The sequence below is a fragment of the Notechis scutatus genome, chromosome 6 (assembly GCF_049901735.1).
Source record: "Notechis scutatus isolate UNSWTSFEM ecotype Mainland chromosome 6, rNotScu1.2, whole genome shotgun sequence".
NCBI classification, from domain to species: domain Eukaryota; kingdom Metazoa; phylum Chordata; class Lepidosauria; order Squamata; family Elapidae; genus Notechis; species Notechis scutatus.
The window spans coordinates 83432255-83444608 of NC_142014.1; the positions used below are offsets into that span (position 1 = coordinate 83432255).

General features: G+C 58.6%; 1 protein-coding gene across 1 annotated transcript in view; it reads right to left on the minus strand.

Annotated features, from left to right (window-relative positions):
• MAPK8IP2 (mitogen-activated protein kinase 8 interacting protein 2) overlaps window positions 1-12354 on the minus strand; it is a 39911-nt gene that overhangs the window by 21865 nt on the left and 5692 nt on the right. Inside the window, 3 exon segments of the mRNA XM_087969023.1 lie at window positions 3688-3878; window positions 3881-3911; window positions 5282-5387. Coding sequence (XP_087825149.1) covers window positions 3688-3878; window positions 3881-3911; window positions 5282-5387 — 328 coding nt within the window.

Here is a 12354-nt window from a genome sequence, read left to right on the forward strand (position 1 = left end):
TGATGGGCCTGTGACATAAACAGGGGAACAACAGGCTCAAAACCCCTGCAGGAGCTTAAGCAGCTCAGGGTCAGGGGAGACCAGGCAGCCGGGAAGGACGCGCAGCTGAGGGTCTCGGGGACCCCAAAGCACCTCAAAGGTGGCCGTAGATTCAGGGCCGCATTGAACAACGAAGGGAAGCCATTGGGGCCGTTAGATCAACCGCAGGGAGTTTCTTGGAGAACATGAATTATGACTCACCCAAAGGGGTGGAGGGAAAGCAGGGCCAAGGGTGACCGTGAATGACGTGTCTCAAGAGTCGGCTTCATCCAGGGTCATGCCGACACGTTCGCCCCGAATAAATCCTTCGAAGTTTTTGAAGCTTGGCTCGAGGCTCATGATTTATTTGGGGCAACGGCCGGAATCCTGACAGCTGCCTCTTCAAGGCTCTGCGTGGCTTTCAGTGACCCGGCGGAATGACTCTTCCTCTTCCTCATTCTTTTTTATCTCTCAAAAGCCGCCCAGAGTCCCTTAGAGTGAGTGGGCAGCCATATAAATCTTCTAAACAGACAAATAAATAACATCTGTCTGGGCTGCTGATCTGGGCAAGATCACCCTTGTGTGCCTGGGATGCGCACAGTCGCAGCAGTTGGCACCTGTCCCTACAGCTAATGCGGTCAATGTGGCCCCTCAGGTGTCCACCCCAAAGGTTGCAATCAGGCCGTTTCCAGGTTCGTTCTGAGGTAGGGGCTCCAGCGTTTGGGGCTGAACCCTCTTCAGGTCGTTCCCGGGACCCTTTCTGGGCCTGTGGACTCTTCAGCTGGGGTGGGGCTCCAACCAAGAGCAATGAGAAGGAAGGAAGGGAGGGAGGGAGGGAGGGAGGGAGGGAGGGAGGAGGAAGGGAAGGAAGGAAAGGGAAGGCAGGCAGGAAGAAAGGGAGGAAGGCAGGAGGGAGTGAGGAAGGAAAGGGAAGGCAGGAAGGAAGGAAGGGAGGGAGGGAGGGAGGGAGGAAGGAAAGGAAGGCAGGAAGGAAGGAAGGAAGGAAGGGAGGGAGGGAGGAGAGGAGGGAGGGAGGGAGGAAAGGGGAAGGAAGGAAGGAAGGAAGAAGGAAGGAAGGAAGGAAGGGAGGGAGGGAGGGAGGAAGGAAAGGGAAGGCAGGAAGGAAGGAAGGAAGGAAGGGAGGGAGGGAGGGGAGGAGGAGGGAGGAGGAAGGAAGGAAGGAGGAGGGAGGGAGGGAGGGAGGGAGGAGGAAGGAAGGAAGGAAGGAAGGAAGGAAGGAAGGAAGGAAGGAAGGAAGGAAGGAAGGAAGGAAGGAGGGAGGGAGGGAGGGAGGGAGGGAGGAAAGGGAAGGAAGGAAGGAAAGGGAAGGCAGGCAGGAAGAAAGGGAGGAAGGCAGGAAGGAAGGAGGGAGGGAGGGAGGGAGGGAGGGAGGGAGGGAAGGGAGGGAGGGAGGGAGGGAAGGGAAGGCAGGCAGGAAGAAAGGGAGGAAGGAAGGGAGGGAGGGAGGAGGGAGGAAGGAAGGTAGGAAGGGAGGGAGGGAGGGAGGGAGGGAGGGAGGGAAGGGAAGGCAGGCAGGAAGAAAGGGAGGAAGGGAGGGAGGGAGGGAGGGAGGGAGGGAGGGAGGGAAGGGAAGGAAGGAAGGGAGGGAGGGAGGAAAGGGAAGGAAGGAAGGAAAGGGAAGGCAGGCAGGAAGAAAGGGAGGAAGGCAGGAAGGAAGGGAGGAGGGAGGAGGGAGGGAGGGAGGGAGGGAGGAGGAAGGGAAGGCAGGAAGGGAGGGAGGGAGGGAGGGAAGGAAGGCAGGCAGGAAGAAAGGGAGGAAGGAAGGAAGGGAGGAGGGAGGGAAGGGAAGGCAGGAAGGGAGGAGGAGGGAAGGGAAGGCAGGCAGGAAGGGAGGGAGGAGGAGAGGAAGGAGGCAGGAAGGAAGGGAGGGAGGGAGGGAGGGAGGAAGGAGGGAAGGCAGGCAGGAAGAAAGGGAGGAAGGCAGGGAGGAGGAGAGAGAGGGAGGAAGGAAGGAAGGAAGGAAGGAAGGAAGGAAGGAAGGAAGGAAGGAAGGAGGAAGGAGGAGGAAGGGAGGAGGGAGGTACAGGAGAGGCTGTTGGGAGAGCAGCAGTGAGGGGACAAAACTAGCACGGTGCCAGCTCAAAAGTGGAACTCCTGCATTGCTCCGGACACAGAAAGGATTTTGGGGGACCCCCAACCCAAATCTGGCTTCAGACTTCACGCCAAGCCCTAATTCGGAAGGTTCCTGTGCCACGTGAACCCAGACCCTCTCCCTGCCAAATGTGGGGGGAGACTTAGTGCGCCAGTGACCATTTGGGGCTCAGGGCAGAGGCCGAGCCCAGCCAAAGGACAGCAGGAGAGCCCACCTCCCCTCCTGGGAAGACCTGAAGGTGGGTGGGCACCTCCTGGGCAGCGGCCCTGCAGACTGGGACTCGGAAAGACTGCCGGCTGCCTCTGTCCAGATGCCCTTGGCAAGGCCGGCTGCCTCGACTGCCCACGTGGCACACAACCTGTGCCCCCCGTGGCCTCTGCTTGCCTCCCTGCGAGGTCCGTCTCTCGGCAGAGAAAGCCCCCCGGAAGTCACTCCCTGCAGGGCTTCATTGAGCTGATGGGCAGAAGCCCCTCCCCCGCCCACCCAGCCCCTGCCGCCTCTTTCCCCAGGGGCGCATCGGTTCAGACTCCATTTAGGAAAACCGGACTGGGGTTTAGCCCCTTTGCTAGGTGGGCTACGGGCTGCCTGGAGGCCCCACCCTCAGTGAGGCCACCAAGCCCAATAAATGAAGCTGGACTTAGAGCCCCAGTTGGTTCAATAGAATTGGAAGGGATCTTGGAGGTCATCTAGTCCAACCCCTGCTCAGTCAGGAGGACCCTATCCTATTCCAGACCAATGGCTGTCCAGTCTTTTCTTAAAAGCCTCCAGTGAGGAAGTTCCCACAACCTCTGGTGGCAGGCTGTTCCACTGCTTCATTGTCCTCTCTGTCAGGAACTGTCTCCTTAGTTCCCGCTTGCTTCTCTCCTTGATCGGTTTCCACCTTGACCTGCCCTCGGGGGCTTTGGAGAATAGCTTGAGCGCCCCCTGTCTTTGGGGCAGCCCCTCAGGTGTTGGAAGACGGCTGTCGTGTCTCCTTCTTTTCGCCAGACTAGACCGACCCCGTTCCGGCCTCCGTTCTTGGGAGGTTTTCGCCTCCAGCCCCCTCAGCCCCTTCGTTGCTCTTCTCTGTGCCCTTTCCAGACTCTTCTGGAGCGTTGGCATCCTGAGCACAGCCCTCCCCCACACCTCCTGCCTCCCCCCACCCACCCCACCCTCCCCCGCCCTTTGCTGCAGCCGGTGGCTGGGGAGGCCTGCAAATGCTCGGCTGGGCACGGCTTCTCCTGACGGCCTCTGGGGAGCCCCCCCCCCCAGGAGCCCTCCAGTCGATTTCTTTGTGCCCCCTCCCCCGAAACACTCGGGAGTCTCTGGGGGCACCGGAAGGAGGGCGCTGCCTCCTTTGCCCCCCCGCCCTCCCCCGCATGCTTCATTCGAGAGGCAGAAGGGCTGCTGGGCTCCCCACTCCAAGCGCCACCACAGCGGATGCCCCTCTCCAGTCCCTGCGTGGAGTCCGATGGCTGCCCCCACCCCCCACCCCCTTTTCCCAAGCTCTCTCAGCCTTGGTGCCCCCCCTCCCCAGCCTGGCTGTGGAAAGACGGGGGGGGGAGGCATCGACTCACCTGGGTGCTTGTGACCGTCAGGTTGAGGGTGGTGGGACGAAGCTTCTGGGGGTCCTCGAGGGTGGGCGAAGGTATCAGCGACCCCGAAGGGGAGCGGGGCGCCTCTTCCAGCCCCTCCTCCTCCTCCTCTTCCTCATTGTCATCGATCATCTCAAACTCCTGGAAGTCTTCCTGGAAGGTGCAGGTGGGAGGGGCTGCTCCCCCCTGCCCAGCCCCAGGCAGTCCTGGGTGGAGGCAAAAAAGGCAGGTCTTGGCCGTGGGGGGGGGGGGGTTGGGGGAGGACGGGGAGGGAGCAGCTCTGGGCTCCAGTGGGATGCCCCCCCTCCTCCCTCAGGAAGGTCGACTGGCAGCATTCATGCCCCTCCCTCAGAAGGCCCTTTGCAAGCCCCCTCGCCTCCTGTCTTGAGGCCAAGGGCATTCAGACCTCGAGGAGGAGGAGGAGGAGGAGGAGGAGGAGGAGGGAGGAGAGGAGGAGGAGGAGGGGAGGAGGAGGAGGAGGAAGCGCTTGACCTGCGCTGGCAGCAGCACCGCCTCTGCCACTCGGAGGCTGCCCAGGGGGCTTGGGTGGGGCCTTAGGGAACCAGCCCCCTCCCCACAGGCAAAGGGGCCCAAACCACCCACAGACCCTCACCAAGAGCTGCACAGCCTGACTTGGCCTGGGGGCTGGGCCCAGACTGGGGGCGGCTGGGTCTTCGGGGGGCAGAAATTGAGGAGGCCTGCAGGGACCAGGGTTACTTTCCTGGGAGAGAAAGCCCCCCGCCCTCCTTTGGATGCAACTCAGGAGGAACAGGAAGAGGGTGATGGGACTGGGGGGTCCATTGCTGGACCCCTCCCAGGAGAGCCTGGACGGGGGGGGGGGCAGATAGGGAGGGGTTGGTGCACTGAGGCCAAACTGGCTGAAACCCCCAGAAGGGTCCTGGCTGCCCCCAGAGCAGCCCCCAGGGGCTGCATGAACATCCTCCCATGCCAATCGCAGCCTGACGGGCGGCTTTTTCAGGCAAGCAGAGGGGAAATTCGGGGGAGGTGGGGGGAGCCAGCCACTTTGAATGCAAGCCGGCTGGTCTGTCTGGCTTAAAGCCTCCCTATGGGGGCCTGGGGGGAGGCCCAGCTGCTGGAATCTCTTCCCAAAGGATCCCCAAATCCAGATGATGGTGATGGTCAGAGGGGGAGAGATCTGGATTGGCAGGCAGGCAATTCACGTCCCTGGGGGCTCCTGAGGGTCTTCAATGAGGGTTTTCGTTTGCAGGGGGCACTTGGCTCCATGGCCTGGACTGGGGAGCCCGATCCCTCCAGAGCTGGTTCCGCCTCCTGCGACCTGCTTGGGCCTCCCCCGGGACCCATGTGGGTGGGTGGTCTCTGCGCTCAGTCCCAGCTCACGCCAGGCTGCCCCCTCCCCGCCTCTGAGCCAGCAGCTGCCCTTTAAAGGAGAGAGAAGCTTCTGCCCCCGCCCCCCCTCCCTCCCTCCTGGGGGTCTCCCGGGAGCAACCCAGCCAGGCTCTCCCCTGGAGCAAGAGGGGAGCAGGAAGGTCGGGCAAGGGGAACTCAGCCCCCCAGTGCCAAAGGAGAGGGGCAGACCCCCGCCAGCCCCTCCCACCTTCTCGTTGTGGTCCGAGTCATAGTTCAGGCCGATGCCACAATCGTCTGTGATCTCGGACAGATCCTCATCGTCGAACTCTTCCAGGCTGATGTCCTGGGAGGGTCTGCAAGGGAAGCAGGAGGAGACCCCCCACCGTGAGGCCCAGAAACCCTCGGCTGCCTCACCCTCCCTCCCTCCCTCCTTCCCGCCCCCAACCCTCACCTGCCAGGGGACCTGCTGGGCCTGGACAACCAGGCAGCCCTCCCCCGCCTTTCCTGCAATTAGCCTTCATGGCACAACTGAGCCTGATTAGGGAGGGGAGCCCAGTTCTCCCTCCCCTCCCTCCCTCCTTGGGGGACCTCAGGGCCCCCTTGACTGGAGCAGAAGCCCCAACCCTCCCTGGGCATCTCCTCACCTTCCGGGCTTCCTTGAGGCTCAGCCTGCTGCCCTGCCCTGCCCTTGCCACCCCCCCCATCCGTGACCAAAATGGAGAAGGGGGAGCCAAACGTGCCCTCCAGCACCCGATCGGGGGAGCCCACCTGGGTGGAGAGGCCGCTGCTCCAGTGACGGAAGAGTTAAGCAACCTGGTGAGAACAGGGTTGTTATGGAAACCGTCCTTTGAAAGCCAGAAAGCCGGCCCTGCTCTGTCTGTACCTTCAGTCGTGAGATGGAAAGCCAGGACTGCAGCAAAGTCCCCCGCAATGGGGCTGGGTGGGCCAGAGCCCCTGGGAGGCCTTGCTTGGAGGGGGCTGGGCAAGCCGGGGGTCTCTCCGTGGAGGGGGGGGCAGACCCAGCTGGTGTGGCTACTTTAGGGTCCTCCGGGCTGGCCAAATGCAGAGAACAGACGGGTCAGTTGGGCGCCCTGGGGAAATGCACTGCCCTCTTGAGGGACAGATGACCTCTTAGTGGCCCAGCGGCTGCTCTGCCCAACAAGGGCCGTCTGCAGCTTGGAGGGCCTTGGGGGTGGGGAGGACAAGCTGCGAGGAAGCCACACTTTCTATCTGACCTTCCATTCCCCGGTGCGACCCCCCCTCCCCCAGGCTGAGCCCAGAGCAGAGCAACCCGCGGGCTGCAGGCCCCAAGGCCCCGCCCCAAGCTGGAGGGGGAGGGGCACGGAGGTCTGGTGGAGCGCCCTCCCCTCCCCCGGCCCCAATGAATGGGACCCACGCTGGGTTTGGGCGAAGGGACCTTCCCAGCCTGCCTGGAGGGGACCTTGCCCACAAGCCGACCTGCCACGGCCCCCACCCCCGGGCCTCTTTCCCTTTCTGGTGGGGCTCATGATGGCCCCCCTCCACGGGTGGGGAGACCCCCGCCTCCAGGCAGACCTCTGCTGGGCTCCCAGGGCTGTGAGGAATAACAGGACTGCCTCCCTGCCGCTGCCTTCTCGGGCAGTTCGATTCTGCCCGGCTGCTCTGGCCAGGGACTCCCTCCTCACAGCTGATTGTGGCTGGCAGACGGAGGGGGGCAAGAGCTGCCCCAAACCGGCCACCCCAGTGAGGACGAGACCTGCGTCCCCTTCTGCTCCCTCTTCCCAGAAGCCCACCTGCCGAGCCCCTGGGGTCTCTGCATCACCCCAGCCCCAGGAAGCAGGATGAGGTCATCCCTGTGAGCAGCCGTTGACGTTTCCATGGCTCTTCCCTTGTCGGTCTTTAGACCTGTCATCGTTTTTCCAGTCTGTGCCCTTCACACGACTCTGAAATGCTTGGCAGGTGTGCAGGGAGGCACAGAGGCGGCCTTTCGTCCCCAGGATAACTTAAGGCCTCTGGGTCACCCCTGGAAGGTTGGACGAGGGAGCAGGACCAGCCAATACCTGGACAAGCTATGCCAACTGCCTTCACCACAGGTGCTCCAGGATGAGTTGGCTGCCTATCCAGTGGGCAGTGCCAACGTGTGTGTTGCCAGGGGGGGGAAAGGCCTTCTGTGGGGCAACCTCAGGCAGGCAGGGGGAGGGTCTCCCTGGAACTAGGTGTCTGCATGAACAGAGGGACAGAATCAAGATCCCGTGAAGGGTTGAGAGCACTTGGTAAGGCCCTGCTCGGAATTCTGCATCCAATTTTGGTTGCCACAATACAAAAAAAGACGTTGAGACTCTGAAAATAATTCAGAGAAAAGCAACAAAAGTAATTAGGGGCCTGGAAGCTAAAACATATGAAGAAGGTTCAGGAATTGGGTTGGCCTAGTCTAGTGAAAAGAAGGACTGGGGGGAGACAGGGGAGCAGCCTTCCAGTATCTCAGGGGCTGCCCCCAAAGAAGAGGGAGTCAAGCTATTCTCCAAGGCCCCCGCGGGCAGGACGAGAAGCAACGGATGGAAACTGACCAAGGAGAGAGGCAACCTGGAACTAAGGACGGTGAGGACAATTAATCAACGGAACAGATTTTGCCACCAGGAATTGTGGCTACTCCAACACTGCAAGTTTTTCAGAAGAGACTGGACAACCATTTACCTGAAACAGTATAGTGTCTCCTACTCAAGCAGAGAGTTGGACTAGATGACCTCCAAGGTCCCTTCCAACTCTGTTATTCTGTTAAACTGAGGATTTTTAAAAAAGCCTTCGGAGTGAGGGATGCTCATTCTCTAGCCGGAGTTGACTTCGCAAGATCCTGGAAATGTTTTTAAATTATTAACTCACTCAGGCTATAAACACCCCAAATTGAATGTGAAGTACAGGAAGTTTGTCGGGTGCATTAACAGCAGACCATCATCTGGTAGAGTTGCTGGGCCCTCCCAACACTTGTCTCTAATTGTCCTACCAAGCATCCCCATACTGGGGGGGGCACCCAGCCCATGAGACCCTGGCCAGGCCCCACCCGGTTCCTCGGGTTCCTTTTGGAGGCTGAGTGGTTCTCCTGCCCCTTTTACGAGGCTGGCAGGGCGTTGCAACCACTTAAAAATAAAAGGCCTCCTTTGCAGAGCTGACTAATCATCCAGAAGGTTGAACCGATGCAGAAATGAGGTCCTTGAATCCTTGCCAGATCCCAAGGGGGGAAGATCTACATAGTTGCAAAGAGAGACGTGAGTGGCCATGTGCAGAGGGCGCTCTCTATTCCTGCTGCCAAGGAGCAAAGAGACCAGCAGCACAGCAGAGAAAGGGCCTGGGGGGTTCAGAGGAAGGGCACCTGCTCTTGTAGGGCCAGGTAGCCTGGCCAGGTGGACTTCCCTGGGGGTAACAGAAGAACAGAGTTGGAAGGGACCTTGGAGATCTTCTAGTCTGTCCAGTTGAGAAAGTCCAGAAATATTTCACAAGAAGAGTTCTCCACTCCTCTACTCGTTGCAGAAGACCTTATGCCACCAGACTCGAAATTCTAGACCTAGAAAACCTAGAACTACGCCACCTTCAGTCCGATCTAAGCATGGTATACAAAATCATACATTGCAATGTCCTACCTGTCAATGAATACTTCAGCTTCAACCATAACAACACTAGAGCACACAATAGATACAAACTCAAGGTTAATTGCACCAAACCTGATTGCAGGAAATACGACTTCAGCAACAGAGTGGTCAATGTCTGGAATACTCTACCTGACTCTGGTTTCTTCCCCAAACCCCAAAAACTTTAACCTTGGACTTTCTACTATTGACCTCACCTCTTTCCTGAGAGGTCTGTAGGGGGGCGTGCATAAGTGCACCAACGTGCCTACCGTCCCTGTCCTATTGTTTCTTTCATTCTTCTTATATGTATCCATGTATTCATAACTATGTTTTTACTTATACCTATTATCTTGTAAGCAATTGACAAAAATAAATAAAAAAATAAAATTAAAAAAAAATAGTCCAGCCTCCTGCTCAGGCGGGAGACACCATATCAGGGGTGTCCAACCTTGGAAAGATTTAATACTTGTGGACTTCAACTCCCAGAATTCCCCGGCCAGCTTTGCCCTGTTTGGAGAGCTCTGAAGGCGGCAGACCCAGACCCAAGTCTGCCCAGAAGTTCTCGGAAGACCCCCCTGGTTTGTCCCCGTCGCTCAGCCCAGCTGGACCAGCAGAGGGAGGGGGAGCCCAGCCGCCCTCCTGGAAAGGCGCTGCTCAAGGGCGGGAGAGGGGAATGGCCGGAGGCTCTTCCTCACCTGTTTCCTGCCTGGCGTGGAGGCAGCCGCTCTCGAAGCAGAACTGCTGGCTTTGTCCTCCTCCTCCTCCTCCTCCTCCTCCTCCTCCTCCTCCTCCTCCTCCTCCTCCTCCTCCTGCTGCTGCTGCTGCCTCCCTGCACAAGCCAAGGCAGCAGCCCGCTGGCCGTCCAGGGATGCTCAGGTGGGTTCCTTCCCTGAGGCTCTCCACCCCCCTCCGCTCCCTCTCAGAAACCAGAACTGGGGCTGTCTGCAAGCAAAGGCAGAACCCCAATTTCTGCTCGGTTGCAAATCTGTGCTGATTTCGGGGGCAAGGCTGTCGTGCCAGAACTCCAGAAAACGGGGCCTGTCTCAGCTCCAGCGGTCCTGACCTCTGCTGGTTTGCCCTGGTCCTCAGGACTGCGGTGTCCTCCTTCGTGGCCCTGAGCTGCTCTTCCCTGGCCAGGCTAAAAGCCCCTGCAGGAGCAGCAGCCTAGCCTTCAGGGGTCAGAAGTGGACCCGAACACAGGGGGCCGGGCAAATAGAAGGGAGGAAAGAAGAGGGAGAGGGAAGAGGGGGAGAGAAAGGAAGAAAGGGAGGGAGGGAGGAAAACCAAGCAGGTCGAAGCTTCCCTTTGTGGGACCAATCCCCATTTCTGACTTGGGGAGAATTCCCACGTTTCCCACCCCATTTTCTTAGCATGTGACACGTGATCCAAGATCCGGCAAAGCCCCTGATCCTTATGAGCCCTTGTGATCTGAGTATGGGATCAGGTTGCACAATTTTATTTTCTCCCTGTTCACTTACTCCTTTCCATCATCCCATTAATGTTGCCTTTTTAACAATGCACAGAGGATGAAGAGCTGATGAACCGCAAGGGCCTTCCCTGCAAGCGTTTCAAGAGACCGGAAAGGAGAAAGGGAAGGACGGCTCAGCCCCGGGAACTGGGCAAGGCCAACACCCCTTGATTCTGTGGGGTGCGAGGGGGCTGCCAGCTTCCCATCCTGGCGCACCTGAAGAGCCCGCAAGAGCCCTGGTCTGAAATGCACCCGATTCACAGGAGCTGCTGCACCCTCAGCGATTCTCCACCATGGGGGAGTCCAACTGACACACAGACCTTCAGCCGTTGATAATCAGGCTTAAGCTTCATGCAGTTGTTTACATCTGAAAACCCACCGGATCAGCCGCAGCTGCCCTCTCATTTGCTGAAACGGGGCTTCCTCGGCTGTTGCTCAGAGGCTCAGAGCAGCCCGTGCATTGCAAGCACCGAGGGGGTGAGCCCCGGGGAGCGGCCCCTGGGGAGATGGCAGAGCCGCTTTTCTCCACCATGCCCAGGTCGAGCGGAAGGGCACCCCGACCCAAAGCCATCTGCTCTGCTGCTGCTGCAGCTTCATGGCAGCACGGACCCCTCCTAACCAGCTGCTGTCTTCAGGGAGAAGGGGAGGGGCCAACCTTGAGACCTTCCCCATCTACCACTGCCATGGAGAGGCCCTGGGCACAGCTGGCACGGCCCACATCAGCTAGTGGGTCTCCACCTTGGAATCTCCGGTGGGAGTCGCTGACCTGCCTGCCTAGGAGAAGCCCAGAAGCCCAGCTCGGCTTCTCTGCTCTGGACTATGAGCCCTTCCAGGGGCTTGCCAGGCCGAACCCCAAAGGCGACCCTGTGAAATCCAACCCGCTGTTTGCTTGCGCCTGATGGACGGGATCTTGCCAGACTAAAGCGATCGCCTTCTCAAATACCAGATACAGGAGATTCTATAGTGTGGCAACCCTGGATTTCTTTCTTCCTCCCCATCCAGCTTGGGACTGTGCAGTCTCTTGTCTTGGGCCCCTCTGGAATGGGCGGCCTCATCCCTGGGAAACTGTGATGCAATTGCTGAGATTCACACACAAACACACACACACACACACACACACACCCCTCTCCTTCTCCATAACAAACACAGAGTGTGATTTGAGCTCCCGGATGTACTTCAACTCCCTGGAGGAGCATGATGGGGACTATAGTAATGACAGAGTCCCTCCCGGGGGTGTAACTTTCAGCCATCGATTCAGGGGGGAGCACTTCAACCCCTTTCCCCCCACCCCCCACCCCATGCCTCACTTGGAATCCACGGAGGGAACCAAGGTCCTGCCCTTAGAGCAGGGCTGGGGCACCTTGGCCCTTTTGTGACTTGTGGACTTCAACTCCCAGAATTCCTGAGCCAACATGCAAGAAGAAGAAGAAGAAGAATTCTGGGAGTTGAAGTCCGCAAGTCCCAAGGGGACCCATCTCTGCTCTAGAGGCTCGTGACCAGCAAAAATGCTCCGTCAGGCACCAACACAGAGAAGGACCTGACAGCCCTGGGGGGAAGGCAGGGGGAAGGTGAGGGGCACCAAGAACACCTGGGAAGATGGCAGCCAAATTGCCCTTCACCTTTATAGCACTGCGGGGGGGGCAGGGAGAAGAGGACAAGTGCAGCTGACACCCCCCCCCCAAACAAGATGCCAATACTGGTCACCCCCAGAGTGAGTGGTGTCAGAACAAATCCTGACCCAGGAGCAGGCGGGGGGGGGGTTGGACTAGATGGCCTACAAGGTCCCTTCCCTTAATCCGTAAGTAAGTAAGTAGCCTTGTGCCTCACTCTCAAAGATGAAGCTGAGTAGATCCGGCACCAGGTCTTGAATGGCAGGCGGAGAGGAAAAGTGGCACAATCAGAAATGAATTTGCATTTTATTTATTTATAAAATGTGTTGGCCGCCTCTCTTACCACAGGGGGAGGCTGTGGAACCCTCTGGATTGGGCTAAATAGTGATTTTAGGTTGGTTTCTTTTGAATCGTTTCAGGATTTGTTGTCTTTTAAAGAGCAGTTTGTTTATTCGTGTCAGAGGCATCCCAATTAAAATAAGGCACACTAAATGGCATAAAATTCAAAATATAAAATGCAAGATTAAAATATGTGTCGATTAAACAGCTCTTGCCCAGGAACTAGCAACATTAAACTGTGTTCTCTCACGCCCTGCTGTGAGGTCCTCCTGCGGACACTGGTTGGGACACAAAGAAGCAG